We start from the raw sequence: 15,940 nt of genomic DNA, 5'->3' as shown, positions 1-15,940 counted from the left end.
GCCGGGCGGGGGGGGAACGCCTCCTCCCCCCCGCGCGGCATCGGAACGAAGCTCCGATGCCGGGCGGGGGGGGAACGCCTCCTTCCGCCGCGCGGCATCAGAACGAAGCTCCGATGCCGGGCGGAGGGGGACGCCTCCTCCCGCCGCGCGGCATCGGATGGCTTTCCTGAAGACTTGGGGTGGGAGGAGGGTTTTCCTTCCCACCGCCAACATTCAGAATGCTGTTCTGAATGTTGGCGGCGGGGAGGAAAAACCCTCCTCCCACGCAAGCCCTGGGAACAGAGGGAAAGCGCTGCGCGCCTTCCCCTCTGTTCCCGTACCTGTCCTGAAGGCTTGCGGTGTGGAGAAAAGCCCTTCTCCGCACCGCCAGCCTGGCAAGCGGTTTCCCTAGGAACGCATTAATTGATTTTCAATGCATTCCTATGGGAAACCGTGCATCGCAAGACGAAAAAACCGCAAGACGAAGAGACTTGCGGAACGAATTAATTTCGTCTTGCGAGGCACCACTGTATTGCAGTTCAGACCCTTAACTCTTAAAATATACAAAGGTTTTGATTTCAAAAATCTGTAATTGCATTTCCTTTTTGTAATAGAAATCTTTGTTGATTTTCCACAAATTATAAACAGTATAATGTTGAAGTATAAAAAGGTTTGAACTGTGGTCGGGAGGGCAAATGCTTAGGATTTCCTGTTGAAATACAAACTCGTTGTAGTTTAGACCAAAACGTGGCTGCCTTATAGATGCAAACCCTATAAGGTAGATAGATATTGCTTTGTGGAAATCTTGTCTTGGTACTTAAAATGAGTCCTGAGTTTACGCTTCCTGACAGTAATTCTGTCTAGGGTTTTTGTTTTTTGTGAGGGGTGGAATTATTGGACTTTACCCCCAGTATTGCATTTGCTGCCCAAATCTGAAAATAGTACAAATGTGATTTGTGAAGACAATTGTATTAAATTGTAACTATTGTGTTGGGATTGAGCTGGGAGACTAACATGTAGACCATGATGAAAACACAGGAATCTCAGATTTTCATTTTAAATGGAGATACTGCTTGTCTCTCATAACATGAAAACTAAAAAACAGGAGGTTACTGTTACATGTTTTTAAATGGCTCAGTAATGAGGTTTGCTTCTCTTAGCAGGGCATTGTCCTTCAGGTCTCCATGGCAATACCTATTTGGCATTGCTGCTCTACAGTTTTTGTAGCTAGGGAAAGGTTGCTGGGTCTTTCAGCAACACCCATGTAATTGAAGTACAGCAAGGACTTGGCAGAAGGCAAACCAGCTATGCTCCCTACAAGGTTAACCTTAGTTAATGTGGCAGGTGGTAGAAGGGACTGGATGTCTCTGTGAAGGGTGCTCTTTGTGTAAGGTGGGTCATGGACGACAAAGATACCTGTGTGTGAATATACCACAGACAGGTGCCTTTGTCGTCCAAAGTACCGTACAATTGCCTCTCTAGCTAGTTTCTTGTTTCTAATGTATTTAAATAATTTGTTATTGTTGGGTATAGTGTTTTAAATAATGTGCTCCTTGAATTCTTTTGTTTGCATTCCTTATTGTCTGCTTGCACTGCTTTTGTCAAAGGTTGCATTTCTTTTTGTTCTCATTTGGACAAGACATACATTTTCTGAAGTTAGCTGCCTTGTCCCTAATAGCTTCCTTGACTCTAGTCATTAGCCATGCTGGCATTCTCTTGGTCTTGTTGGCACCTTTCCTAATCTGTGTTATTGATGTAATTTTGAATAACCAACAAGCATTCTGGAGAGATTTGATTTCCCCTTTCAACTTCCTTTTCACCAATCCCACATTTTTTAGAAGTGCGTTCATGTTGAATTTTCTTAACAGTTGTCTCTGCTTGCATGTATGTTGAATTTTGGAGTGGTGACTATAGTGCTAGCAGTCAGTTCAGCAACGTTACATGTTGTACCAGGTCCTTAGCACCACTTAAGATTAAGCCCAGCACAACCTTTTTTGTTGTGGCTGGGCCATGCATGTACCCTGTCTGTATGAGGATAATTGAAGTCACTCATTACTACATCATTTTGCCCTGTGAATACCTGTGGAGTTCATCCTACATCTCGAGATGAGCATTTTGGCCAGGCAATTGGCAGTACATTCCCAGTACTAAATTACTCATGGGACCCATTAGTGCCATCCCCAATGATTCTGTGTAGGTGTATTCCCTTTTTGAGATTGTTGAACTCTGTGCCCTCTTTGATGTAAAAAAAGACACCACATCCAGTGTGCTCCATCCCTGACCTTTCAGTAGAGTTGGATTCAGAGATACCTTATCATTAATGTCCGTTCCACAAAGTTTCCATTGTGCACACTATATTTGATCTGAGCTTTAAAACCAACCACTCCAGCTTGCCCACTTTTTCTCAGAGGCTTCTAGCATATAAACATCTGTGCGTAGTATCTCTTTCCAAATGTCCCTGGCATGGGTGTTCTACCTTACGCCACTTTAGCCTCTTTGAATTGCTATCATTATTTTTCTTAAAATAATTTGTATACCGCCTTTCATTTCAGGAAGAAATACTAAGGCAGTTTGTATCCTCCTGCACTGTCATTGCCTATTTGTACCCTTCTCCCATGTGGAAAAGCATAAACATTTTCATTTACGTCCCTGAGAGATGATTGATCCCATACAGAATATTCCCCATCTCCTCACGTCAGCTTTTCCTTAACAATCAATTTATAAGCTTGCTCTGCCACCTCCCCACCCCTATTTTAAATGCCAACAGTGAGGCCCTGTCCCATTTCTACAGGCCCTGCTTTCCTTGGTGTCTAATAAATCCAAACCCAACCTCCCAATGCCACCATCTTATCCACGCATTGAGACTTCTCACCCTTGCCTGCCTAGATGGCCCCGCTCATGTAAAGGTTAGCATTTCAAGGAAATTATCTTGAACTTATCAGCGCTATCTTTCTACCTGAATTTTGCTTCCAGGACTGCATGTCTACGTTTCCCCATGTCACTCGAGCCAATGTGCACCGTGACCACAGGACTCTTCCTCGGTCCTATCTACTAGGATAGCTAGATGATATGCAACATCTGCAACCTTTACACCAACCAAGCAAGTCACTGTGGTTTGTAGGCCTGTCATAAACTCTGGAGTAGAACGCTTGGCATGGGAGGATATCTGTTCTCCGCTCTCCCCCAATAGGTTCCTTCTAAGGCATCATTTCCTTCTTCCTTAGAGTGATGCCCTTTCCCCAAAGACTCTCATTTTCTATTTCAGCGCAGGAACTGTCACCCTGGGAGTGGTGACACCTCTGCCATGCCCCTGAACACTTGGTCTGCCAACTGGTCTGAATTTCTCCAGGCCAGCCAAACATGTTCCCTGAGGGTGAAGAGCTGATTGCACCAAGCACAGGGCACATAAATGTACCTGTGACATTCTGCACACAGAATGCTGGGAAACCCCCCCCCCCACCTCTGCTGGTTCTCTACCTGCATGTTTTTTGTAGGTTTCTTGAGTTACTTTATTTGGATGCTTGGGATTTGTTAGGTCAAAGAGAGAAGGGGCAGACTAGACTCCTCAGCCAAACTGACAACTCTCTGACTCACTTGTTCCCTTGACACTTTGTGACTGGGGTCAAGAGATTTCATTAGCAAGGGTTCCCCTCTTAAATTCAGAATCACTGTCTCTTGCTGCATTTAGATTTTCAAGATATATTCATAACTGGCAGGTCTCTTTAAAACGGTACTGCATGTTTCAACCATCATTCCTCTGCTAAAAAAAAGTAATTTTGAATTCTTGACCTAGGCCTTCATTTTGTGGGTAGAACTGCAGGGTTTCTCGTCAGGCTGGGTCTATACTTGCTCCCCGTGATTTCAGAGACTTGAAATATGGTATCAGCATGGTTTATTTTTCACTTCAAAATGCATCTTAAATAATTTAATATATTTTAAAAAACAAAACAAAACAAAAAACCCCAGTCTTTGGTCTTTTATCTTTAAGGATAAACAAGACCATTGTACTTTTTGTCATAGTACTTCAGATTACCTAATAAACTGCTATGATATAATTAATTAAATGTATTTGCAAGAGTGAAAATGTATCAGTTTCCCAATAAACAGCTGCAATTTAATTTCATTCATACAGACCCTTAACAAATTGCAAAAATAAGTCAACGTAGTTTGTGTTATATAACTTTGGACTTAATATAGGAACAAATTATTTACCTTTTGCTTCTTTTATCTTTCAATAGATATCATATCTGTCTTCTAAATATGTACGTATATTAAAGCATCTTTGCCCTGAACTGTACATCTTGGATTTTATTCCCCCCAAATGTTCACATGTTAAGATTTACTGTTTTGTATTAAAATGAGATTAATCTTTGTGCCATTAACTCATCCTAGTGTAATTGTGGCATAAAAGCTTTTATGTTGCTTGGCAACTGAAATGAAGTTAATAGGGAAGTAATCACATTACAGGAACAGAAGACTTGTTTAGAACCCTTTAGAATGCTAATTTGCTAACTAGAGCTGATTTTGTTTAACTAATGTAAAACAGCTATCTATAAATATGAACGTTCAGCCTTAATTGTTTTAAAAACAGTGTAAAATGGTGAACAACTTTGTTGGCAATGAGCTGTAACTGCTAACATTTACCAAAGAATTAATATATACTCAATGAAAACTGATGGGGTAAAAATTGTGATTTTCAGTGTTTTGAATTATTTGGATAGAAAGTATTTTCTGCTGTATGGAGTATATTTGTCAGTTTATTGTTCAGATAAATATAGTCAAACAGCCCTTCCATACCGCAGACACAATGTAATGAAGCAACCCACCAAAAATATCAAAAAGGAGGGGGAAGGAGACAAAATAGCAATCTCCCCCCCCCCCAAACACGCTGCTCCAAATTTATTTTATTTATTTTTTAAATTTGTTTACTACTCTGAAGATCAAAGGGCAGTTCACAACATAAAAATACAGAATGAGAACACAAAATACATAATAAAACAAAAACAAACCAATACCCCCCAACCCCCCCCCCCCACGTTTAAAAGACCATAGAATGTTCATTTAGCCAAAGGCCTGGTTATAGAGAAATGTTTTTGCCTGCTACCTAAAGATATGTAATGAAGGCGTCCTAGGGAGAGAATTCTACAAATGGGGAGCCACCACAGGAAAGGCTTGTTCTCGTGTTACCACTCTCTGGGCCTCTTATGGAAGGGGCACATGAAGGAGGACCTCTGGCCTTGGCCTTTAATGCCGTAATGCTTGGGACCAGGATACTTCAGGAACTGTGGCTTCCAGTATGAACCTGCCTAAGATTTGTGTTTGGTTCTGAGGCTATCCTTCCTCTCTCTTTGCTGATGGTTTGTGGCCGGAGGGGGCTTTTTAGTTGTGGCACCTAAACCGTAGAACAATCTTCCAAGGGAAGCTTGTCTGTCTGCTCCCTTCTTACCAGTTTTATGGAGACTTTTTGTTGTTGCTTGCACATGAATTATGCCTCTTCTTCTGCTATGTGTTTGTGTTTTTAGGGTTATGACTATATTTTTATTTGTCTTATGGTGTATTTACTTTGTTTTGTAAACCTCCTTGAGTGTGCTTGTCATAGGAAGGTGGAGGTAAAAGGCTAATAAGAGACTAATAAAAACAAAGTTATAATTATAGTTGTACCACTCTTTAAACAGCTGCCCACATTAACACACGATGGTGTTCATTATTAAATCTAAGCAGGTCTTGACCTGGTCAGTGACAGAATGGAAGACATCCTTGGAACTTTTCAATAGAAGGGCAGGCTAAAAGTGTACTCAGCGCCATTTAAAATGTATAACTAATGCTATTTCAGAAACTTCTTGGGGAGTACAAATGCTAATCAAATGCAGTTTTTGATGTAGTGGACTATGTAGTTTCTGACATAGTGGGCTATGGATCTTGCCATAGGATAACTGCATTTCAAGGGGGAGAAAATCTGCTGCAAAGCATTATTTGGAGATTAACAGTTCACTGTCTTTTTATGTTTCTGTTTTAATTTTATTTCTACATACTGCTAAAGCTTTTTAGTTGAATAGCAAGATATGTCTTATAGGGTTACCATATTTCAGAAAGTGAACATCTGGACAGAAAAGTTGTTGAGCTTTTTTTTAACAAAATTGAAAGGAAATTGGACATTTTTGAGGGAAATCTGCAAAAACAACACTGCTGACATTGGTTGCCATATGTCTGGATTTTCCTGGACATTTAGCCGGTTTCTGCCCTGACACTGCTTTCGGCTGCAGTATTCCAGGTATGTCTGGAAAATTCCGGACGTATGGCAACCCTATGTCTTATTAAACCTGCAGACCCTAAGCATGCTCAACTTGAAATTAAGTTATGTGGAAACCATCAGAGCATCTAAGTGAACAAGGTTAGGATGGGTTGGGTCATATATATTGATTTCTGCTGTCCCTGAAATCTGAAGTGTGCCCATGTTTCTTGTTTCAGTACTAGTTATAACAGGGATGGAGAATGTGTGGCCTTCCAGATGCTCTTGAACTATCAATTTCCATGATCCCTGACAATTGACCATTCTGACTAGGGCTAATGGGGCTTAAAGTCCAACAACATACTAGCTGTTTTTACAATATATTTGTAAATTACCTTGAAACACCTGTAAAAGTTGATTCATAAATTATTACAAAAATAAACATCTGAGGGGCCACAGACTCCCAATCTGTGACTTGTTAGGAAAGTGAGAAATGAGACTGGAATAAAAACAGAAGACCCATAATTATGTGGCATGTCAGGGTAAGCTAACCCACTGAAAGCATTTGAAGCTAGCACAAAATGTTAGAACGTAGAGTTATTTATTATTATTATTATTGTTTGTTAAATTTGTATACAACCCTTCATCCAAAGATCCCAGGTTGGTTGAAAGCAGAAAATGCGAGAAAATAATACAGTGAACCAATTCAACTGTCAGTTTAAGAAGAATTTGGCCTGTGTGATAACCATTGCTAGCTATCCTCACAGTAGACGCATTAAAATTAATGGACTTAAGTGCATTGATTTCAGTGGGTCTACTCTGAGTATGAATTACACACACACACATATGTAGGAAACATGAATGCAGCCATATTGTTTATAGCACATGAGCAAATGATTTCTGAAACTGAGAAAGCACTGAATATTGATAATGAGCAGCATTTCCAAGATAATTCTATTTTTATAATGCGGCGTTATTTTATTTGCAAAGTAGCCATAACTAAACTATTCCACATTTAAAGGCAGGTTCCTAATGCAAAATGTGGTAATTCTAACAACACGCTTCTACCGCATTTAACATTTACTTAGAGGGTTTCTTCCCAGCAGGGTGTGTGGTTTTACTGACAGGTATGCAAGCGGAAATTAGAGTGAAGAAATGAGAGTGAGTCTCATAAAGCTTAAAGTGTTCAACTTGTTAAGGCTAAGATAAACTGAACAAGCTTCAAGTGCATATTGAAACTGTGCGGAAGTTGACTTAAAAGAATACAGTTTGCTAGTTGTGCTCTTCTAATGCTTTCGTTAATGCAACGTGTGTAGCTCCTGCATGAGAATGTATGAAAAATCCAAGATGTTGTTCTGTCTACTTTTGAGTAAAGAACTTATGAGCTGCTAGACAATTTGGGGTATACCTAGCATATATCTAGCATTTGGGACCTGTAGTCAGTTTTTAACTCCCCAGATCTTTGTGGATTTAATGCAAGCTACACCCAGTTGCTTCACTGAACACTGTAATAGGAGGTTCAGCTTTGAAGAACCCTTGGGTCTACTTTTAACACAGTGGCCTACATAACTGAAGGGCACCAATAGGAGCAATCCTGAACCAGCTATACTGGTGGCTGTTAGTATCTGGACCCAGTTAAAGGAGCTGGTTCTTACTTTCCAAGCCCTTCCTAAGCCTGGGGTCAGTGTATCTTTGAACATCTGCTCGTATGAGTCCACTTGCCTTTTAAAATAATCTTTGAGATCTCCAACTTCCCTTCCAAGAGGTAAAGTTGTCAAGAGAAGTGGGGGCAGGGCTTTCTCTGTAGTTGTCCTAACTCTGTGGAATGGCCTCTCCCCAAAGGTTCAACGCTCGCTCTTCTTCCTAGTTTCTTTGGGTTTTCATCATTTTCTTTTGTTTTTTAGAACACTGATAAAACTCATAATTTGTTTAATGCTTTGAAGCAATTGTGTTAAGTGATGTTGTTACCCACAAGAGTTACATGTCACATGAAAATGAGGGTAAACTTCATTGTTTTGCTGATTCTGTTTAAGGGTTTTGTGGTTTTTTATAATGAATTATATTTTGGTGCTATATTATTTTTTGGAGTGCTGCTTTACTTTAGTATGTATGTATTCCCTACCTGGGACTTTTGGGATTGCAAATGTTCTAAATACACACACACACACACACACACACACACAGAGAGAGAGAATGTTATATATAAACACATGCACAACTGTGCACAACTGCGCGCACATGCATTACATAGATATATATTAATACAACTGTTTCCTCCTAGAACTATGTGCGGGTTGCTTTTCCATTTCTTTTCTTATCCTTTCCTAAATTATTTATGATTATGGAGTCACCTAGTAAACTCTGTCAGCAGAAATTGGCTTGGGGGGTTCAGGAGAACCACCATAACTGTGGCGGTGGGGGGAAGGGAGATTGTTTTGTCTGGTAAGCTGATATACTTGCACAGGCAGACCATTCAGCATCACATGATGCTGAATTCCTGTGGGTTCCTTAGAAAAATACAGGGGAAATACAAAGATTCCTATTCCCCAAATACCTTTAAAGCTAAAATGGACTGGAAACAACAAAGGAAGGGAAAACCATGTTTTGATTGCCTGGCTATAGAAAAAGAAACACAATTTAAAGCAGCTTCTGGGAACTTTGATTTTTATCGGAGCAGTGGTGCTGGCAGAGAAGAGTTGTCATCCTTCCTTCCATACAGTTTTCCTAACCTGCTCCTTCCCCCCCCCTTTGTTTTATCCTCACCACAATCCTGTGAGGTATGTTAGGGTCAGAGAGAGTGACTGACTCAAAGTGACTCACTGATCTTCATGGCTGATTGGGGTCCGCTCCAGTCAAAACCAGAGCTCTTAGAGATAGTTTTAAAGTAACAGAGAAGGATATCCCATATTATTACTATATTCATTTGAAGTATTGCTTCAAACGTATATAATTCTGCTTTGTTGCCTTTTATTCACATCTAGCAACATTTTAAAAGATGTTAGAGCATGCATTTACCTTGTTTCAGGGGAATATATTGTGTATTAAACAAGCAAGGAGCTTATGTTTCTACTCAAACCAGCAAGTGTCTTAAGAATTGAATGAAATTGCAATACTGTATTTGGCCAAATGCCACAGAACCGTAGGCGGTTATCAACACTTGCAATGTAAGCCTTGGCTTCAATGTAAGTACTAGGGAAAATAGTTCACACCAGTACGCCCTGCAGCAAAATGAGTGTTAATGTTTAGCAAGTACTTTCACTAGCATTAAAAAGTGTCATTTGTCACTTTGTTTAGATAATTGATTCAGTCCTGTTCTTGGATTTACTTCCCTGTAAACCTGAGTGGCAATTTAGTCTAACAGAAGATCTGGCTGTATATAATCTAAGATACTCTTTTGGGAACCAAGATAAACCCATCTTAAGTGCTTTGTTGGAGAGTAGGCCTTGCACTTGTTACTTTTCAGGTACTGTACCTCGGTTTAAGAACAGCCCTGTTTACGAACTATTCGGTATAAGAACTCTGCAAAACTGGAAGTAGTTTGCGAACTTTACCTTGGTCTACAAACAGAAGCCAAATGGTGGAAGGGCACCAGTTTAAGAACAGCTTTGGTTTAGAATGGACTTCTGGAATGGATTAAGTCCGTAAACCGAGGTACCACTGTAGTTTTAAGGAAGAATGCAAATTCACTTGAAGGGCTTCCAGAGCCCTTGAATGTGCCTGATGACACTTACCTGCTTGTAAAAAACACTATTCCTGCAATGCCACATTTCTTTAATCAAACTGTGGATGGGGAACCAAGAGAGTAAACTATCAGTAAGGTCCCAAAAATGAAGAACGTGGATGGAACACCTTCCTTTCTCTGGTTTGGAATACCCTCCCTGCCCAATATCTGAGCTTCAACACAGAAAGGAGGGGTTGGGGTTGGTGAATCACAAACCTACACCCATGAAATCCCCAGCTGGGCTCCAAGAGACTTAGGTCCTCCACTTAAATTCACTTCCCAGTCTTTTGAGCACCCACTCCAGCTTTCCTCCAATATTTTTCCATTACATAGAACTGAAATGTCACAAACATCTTGTGAAATTTCCTAGAGAGAGAGATCTCTGGGAAGTTTCACAATGCCTAAACCAAGTTGGAAAGGGGCACCACCACACTGTCAGATGGTCCTTGACTAATATGGGTCCTGAGTCAACTTGCTACATGATGTATTGCATGATGTATTGTGTATTGCATTTTCACAGACTTGGCTTGGTTGGTTGTAATTATTCATTGGTTGTAATGGTTGGTGGTAATTTTGTTTTATTGTATTCCGATATCTTGTAATGCTATATACAAACTGGATACTTAAATTTTGTTCATTTGTTTTTTAGTTATATTTTGAATCATTATAGGGTGACACTGTGTTTTTTGTTGTTTATTTTGCCATTTCTTTGGGTTTTATACCTCCTTGAGTACATTAATGTACTAATGTACTAATTAAAAAGGAAAGGCAATGGAGCCCACAGTTAGGTGCAGAAGCCAGCATCCCAGTGTTTTTTCTGATGACCATACAGCCCCTTGCTTAGTAAAGCGGGTTCTCCTTCATGGAGAGGACGTGTTGCAGTGGGGGCAACCATGACATCCCCTGTTGCTGGGCGGGTTAGTATGGATGGCCACGAATCTGATAGGGCACCTCCAATTGTTGCTGGGGAGAATTTAATGTTGCAAAGTTGATTGACTGTTTGGGGTGCTATTTATTCCCTGTGTGCAGAGTTGAGCTTCCTCTTTTCGCTGCGTGCATCGGATCACCCACCCACCCTCCCTCTATTTAAGGTTGTTCGTGCTGACCTTGCTATGCCTGTCATGGGGTCATCTGCTTTGGAGCAGGGGCCTGGTAGGAATTTTATCATTTGGCTGGCTGACTTGTGCCATTTGGTTTTTACTTACTGCATAGCAAATCATCACAACTTGTACGGTTGCAGTTAGGCATTGGTTAATTTTGGTTGGTGGAGGGGATGTGGTTGGCTGTGCCGGCCCCTCCGATGCTGCTGCTGCAAGGGAATTCCAGTAAAGGAATCCAGGGGCTCGCCATGCTCTTGTCCGAACCCATGGCAAGGGGCTAGGGCCACGCAAGAGCCCCTGGGAGCATTTGGGGAGAGGTGAGAGCCTGGCACCCACCTCTGTTCTCTCCCCAAAAATGTTTACCCTTACTGACTTCCGCAGGCTTTTGGTTGTCAGTTCTGTTCCTGCCTCTAAGTGGGAACAGATAGTCGCTAATCAATGCCTAAGCAACCACTCACATACTGTAATTCAATAAAGTTGTGGCCAAAATTATGCCAAAAACCAAAAACAAAAATGATGTGTGAACTGTGTCTTTATTTGGGGGTGTCCTGGGGGTCCTTGACACGCAAGCTATCCCTGCCATAGAAGGGTCTATGAACAGGCCTAGCTGGAAGCTGGAAAATCTAGTACAGACTGTGTAGAACTTTCCCCCCATGTTCCTAATAAACTGAATTGCTCTTTCAGATTCAGAAGGAAACCTGCTTAAAAACTCCCAACTGCTGAAGGTAACACTGAGCATGCACCGGCTTATTATCTCCTCCACTGAGATGCTGCGAAAACTTATTGATCTATATCCTTTTAAACATTTGCAATTATTTCATTAAGTCCTAATATAGAAGCTATGGTATCATTTGGGGAATGGGCATTCCTAACAGCAAATTCTTTAATGAACATGAAACAAATCAGGTCCTTACAATTTTCTTGGTCTTAGTTCCTATATACTATATTCATCACACCCTCCACCCACCTCTCTGGAGCCTATTACTTAGATGTTACACAGTTTGGACTTAAAAAAAATCCACATGAAAAATTGCATTAAAATGTTTATTTTTAAGAGTAATCTCTCTCAAAATACTGGAAGGACTGCACTGGAACACTTGGGAAGAGCAAAAGCTAGTAATTCCAATCAACACATTATTTTGGGAGGTGCATATGAGCTTGGTTTCATACTATAATTTGCAGAGTTCCAGTATAAGGCACCTTCCTATGGCTACAAGAATATAATCACTGGAACCTTCTTGGTTGACAACCCTTGGGTATCACTGCTCTAACTTCAAACCAACCAAATGAATATATAGCTAGCAAAATCAAGATTTGCAAATATAGACCATTTTAACTGAAGGATATGTAGAGGTACTAGCTGATTTTATCTGCATATTGACCTGGTTTATTCATCACTTTAAACCATAGTTACACGAAACTGTGCTTTAACTATGAATGTCCTGATGAAATCATGGGTGCTCTGCTCCTCCCCTGTCGCCGCTGCATTGCCCATTGCCACAAGTTAAATTATTATCTGACTTAGCATTACATCCACAGCCAGGCTCATGGTTGGTTTACAGTGATATGTGGATGAGGCCATTAGTTATCTTTTATTCTTTTGCTAAAGTATTGGTTGCTCTGCTCTTTTTTAAAAAAACTGTTTTCATTTTTATGTAACAAAATTTTACTACTACAATATTCTGTTATTATTTAAACAATTTAGCTGTAATATTAGTATTTTCAGATGGGTTTTATGAACTTCCTTCTTTTCTATGGGCTTTTGACATATTTTCCTTAGCTATTTATTACATATCTGGATGCTCTGGAAAATAATTCTTCTGTGCTTTGCTATAAAATATGTTACCTTGTAAGGTAAGAACACTTTTTTTAAAACAGATGGTCTATTAAATGAAACTTGTGACAATTTTTTTCCTTTTTTGGTATTAATCAAGTGTTTTTTTAAAGAAGGGAAGTATTTGTTAGGTCATACCTTATGATTATTTTTAGGGCAATAAAAGCAGACATTTATTGTGCAGTTGTTTATCGGTTGTGAAAGATCAAGGCATGGATCTTCATCTACTCAGGCAAACTGCAGCCTTAGGGCCCCAGGTGAATCTTGGCTTATTTTGGTCCTAAATATGGTCTGGGAAGAGAAAATAAATATTTATGTGTTGGTGGTGACATCTTTAGTGACAAGGTGTCACCAAAGATGCAGCATTTATGAACTTATAATTTGTAAAATGTTTTTATATCCTGATATCCATGGACAGATTTTCACTCTTGTAATATAGCTTAGCCAGTCTCCTGCACTGAACTAAAATCCTGAGAGGCAAGGAACATTTGGGAATAACATTGTGGGGGTGGGGATTGCTGTGTTAGGAAGGGTGGGTGAAAATTAACAACCCCCATTCTAAGGGCCCAAGGAGATGTGATATTATTAGCAAACTAAGCAATTTTGGGGAGTGGAGGCTGTTCTAGGTCGGGAAAATAGTGAAGACAAAGGGTTAAAGCTCCCTCCCCAAAGCTCCCAAACTAGATTGTCATCCCCCCTGTTATGTACTGAAGTTCTCACCCTGGGCCAGCAGGGGGATACTGTAGATAGTTTTCACTCAGGTCCACATATGCAAATAAGGGATTGAAAGTAACGTTCAGTGATTGGATAGTTACAGAAAGTGGTTTCTGTTGCATTGTAGTGGAGCTCTATATAAGCAGGCTGGCTGAACCCTTCAGTTCAGTTCAGTTCAGGCCTGTGAATAAACAAGAGCTGTTTGAAGAATCGCTGTGTCATCTGATATGTTCACCCACAACTTAACACGCCCCCCCTTTAAGTTTTAAGATTATGAGTTCTATGAAGACTATGCAATCCATTCTCCGGCACTGAACCAAACGTTGGATATTGATAATGAGGCGCAAGAAGTAATGGGAATGGCCACCAAAATAAAAAAAAAACATCAATGGGAAGCTTCAACCCTTAGATTGACAAAGTACAGTGGTGCCCCGCAAGACGAATGCCTCGCAAGACGAAAAACTCGCTAGCCGAAAGGGTTTTTCGGTTTTGCGTTGCTTCGCTAGACGAATTTCCCTATGGGCTTGCTTTGCAAGACGAAAACGTCTTGCGCTTTTTTTTTAAAGCTGCTTGAAGAGGCGCAGTTGCGACGGACCGTGCTTCGCAAGACGAAAAACATCGCAAGACGAAAAGGCTCGCGGAATGAATTATTTTTGTCTTGCGAGGCACCACTGTATATGTGAATGTGGGTCATGATAGTAGAAATTAAATGGCCTAGGTACAGTAAATCATTGTGCCTTAGAAAATCAAGTTGAGAAACCAACATAATGCCAGGCAGAAACAGTAGCCACAGCACTTTCAAATTCAACATTATATGTAGGTGGGAAAATTGCCCAGGAAATCCTGCACAGTCATATATTTAATTTCAAAAAGGTTTATTTCTCAAAAGTGACATAATTTCTTAGAATCAAGTAGAAATCTTATCCAACGAATAAAGAGGAGGGGATGATTGTGAGGAGTACAGCCTCCAGCAAACCAAATGTAAGCCAGAAGTCGAGAAGGAGACTGAAGATCAAATTTGCTAAACGTATTAAATATATTTTAAATATAGCAGAAAGTGGAAGATGGTTGGTTAGGTGATAAAGTGGATAAAGCTAATGGTTTATTGGGTTTGTGTCTACTAATGGCGTACAAAGTTATAAATACAACATAATTTTATTGCTTCTGTTGTCAACAGGTATTGGATAAGAGAATTCTGGGTCATGTTCAAAACAGATTCCAATCTTACAAACGCCATGGAGGAATTTCAAGAATTGGTGAGAGTTAATGGTGAGGAGTTGCACTGTCGCCTAATTGACACATCTCAAATGTGAGTGTCAAGGTCTTAATATATTGGAAGAAATACACACACATACACAAGAAAGCTTATTGCTGCTAAACTTCCAGGAAAAATTATGTGTACTATCCAGTTATGAATAGGAATGTTTCCTTGTTCTGTTTAACTCCTCAGGAACAGTTTCCATGTACAGTATGTGGCATGGTTACTGCCTGAATCACGAATACATAGAATTGTAGAGTTGGAAGGGGTTCCCAAGGGTCATCTAGTCCAACTCCCTGCAATGCAGGGATCTCAACTAAAGCACCCATGACAGATGGCCATCCAACCTCTGCTTAAAAACCTCCAAGGAAGGAGAATCTCTAATGTTCTCTCTGGCGTTTTTGTGAGTCCTTTTAGTATGAACAGGAAGGACTCGGCATCTAGTCCTCTTCTTTTTTTAAATAAAATTTATTGTTTTACATTTTTGTAAGTTGCAGTTTTTACTTGGGTTTTGTATTTGTGTGTGTGCACCTTGGCCAAAAGGCAGCTTAGGAATAAACTTCAACAGTAATAATGACCAGGTATAAATTGCCATAGACAGGGACTCATTTCACACCAATGGTGTTCCGTTGCAGTTGTGATTCAAACATGACCACACTGTAGATTGCACATACAAGTTGGGCCTTTAGAAAAATGTTTAGGTCCAGACTAAACGGTTGTGCTGTTTAGCTAGCACAAATGGGGCTTTTCCCTGCATGCCTCATATTTCTTGGGGGAGGTGGATTCTGCTAAAAAATGGCCTCCCCCCAAAGCAGTATCTTTTCTTTGCAGAAGAATTCGCCTTATAGAAAGATAACTTCAAGCAATAGACACATATCTGTCTGGCTCCTGTCCTTGTTGTGTCTTTGCTTGATTTACTGCTGGGTATTTTATCTGGTTTACTATAAATACTGGAGAGAAATGCTCTTATCTGAAGTTCACTTCCTGCAGTTCTCTCCTTGAAAGAAAGACATCTTGCATGTGATATTACTTTCTGCTAATTCGGTTAAGAAGTTACACCTGATTAAGGATATTGAAATTAGTTAATCTCTTGGCTGTGAAAATT

At 40.2% G+C, this 15,940-nt stretch overlaps 1 protein-coding gene across 1 annotated transcript in view; it reads left to right on the top strand.

Moving 5' to 3' along the window:
* RASGRP1 (RAS guanyl releasing protein 1) overlaps positions 1-15,940 on the top strand; it is a 45,323-nt gene that overhangs the window by 12,159 nt on the left and 17,224 nt on the right. The window contains exons 3-5 of the mRNA XM_081208406.1: positions 11,714-11,824; positions 12,826-12,883; positions 14,755-14,886. Of these exons, the coding sequence (XP_081064532.1) occupies positions 11,714-11,824; positions 12,826-12,883; positions 14,755-14,886 (301 nt within the window). The remainder of the gene's footprint in view (positions 1-11,713; positions 11,825-12,825; positions 12,884-14,754; positions 14,887-15,940) is intronic.

Source organism: Podarcis bocagei (assembly GCF_964188305.1).
Source record: "Podarcis bocagei genome assembly, chromosome: 1".
Classification (NCBI taxonomy): Eukaryota; Metazoa; Chordata; class Lepidosauria; order Squamata; family Lacertidae; genus Podarcis; species Podarcis bocagei.
Note: the sequence above shows the minus strand (reverse complement) of the source record. Positions and strands in the feature narration are given on the sequence as shown.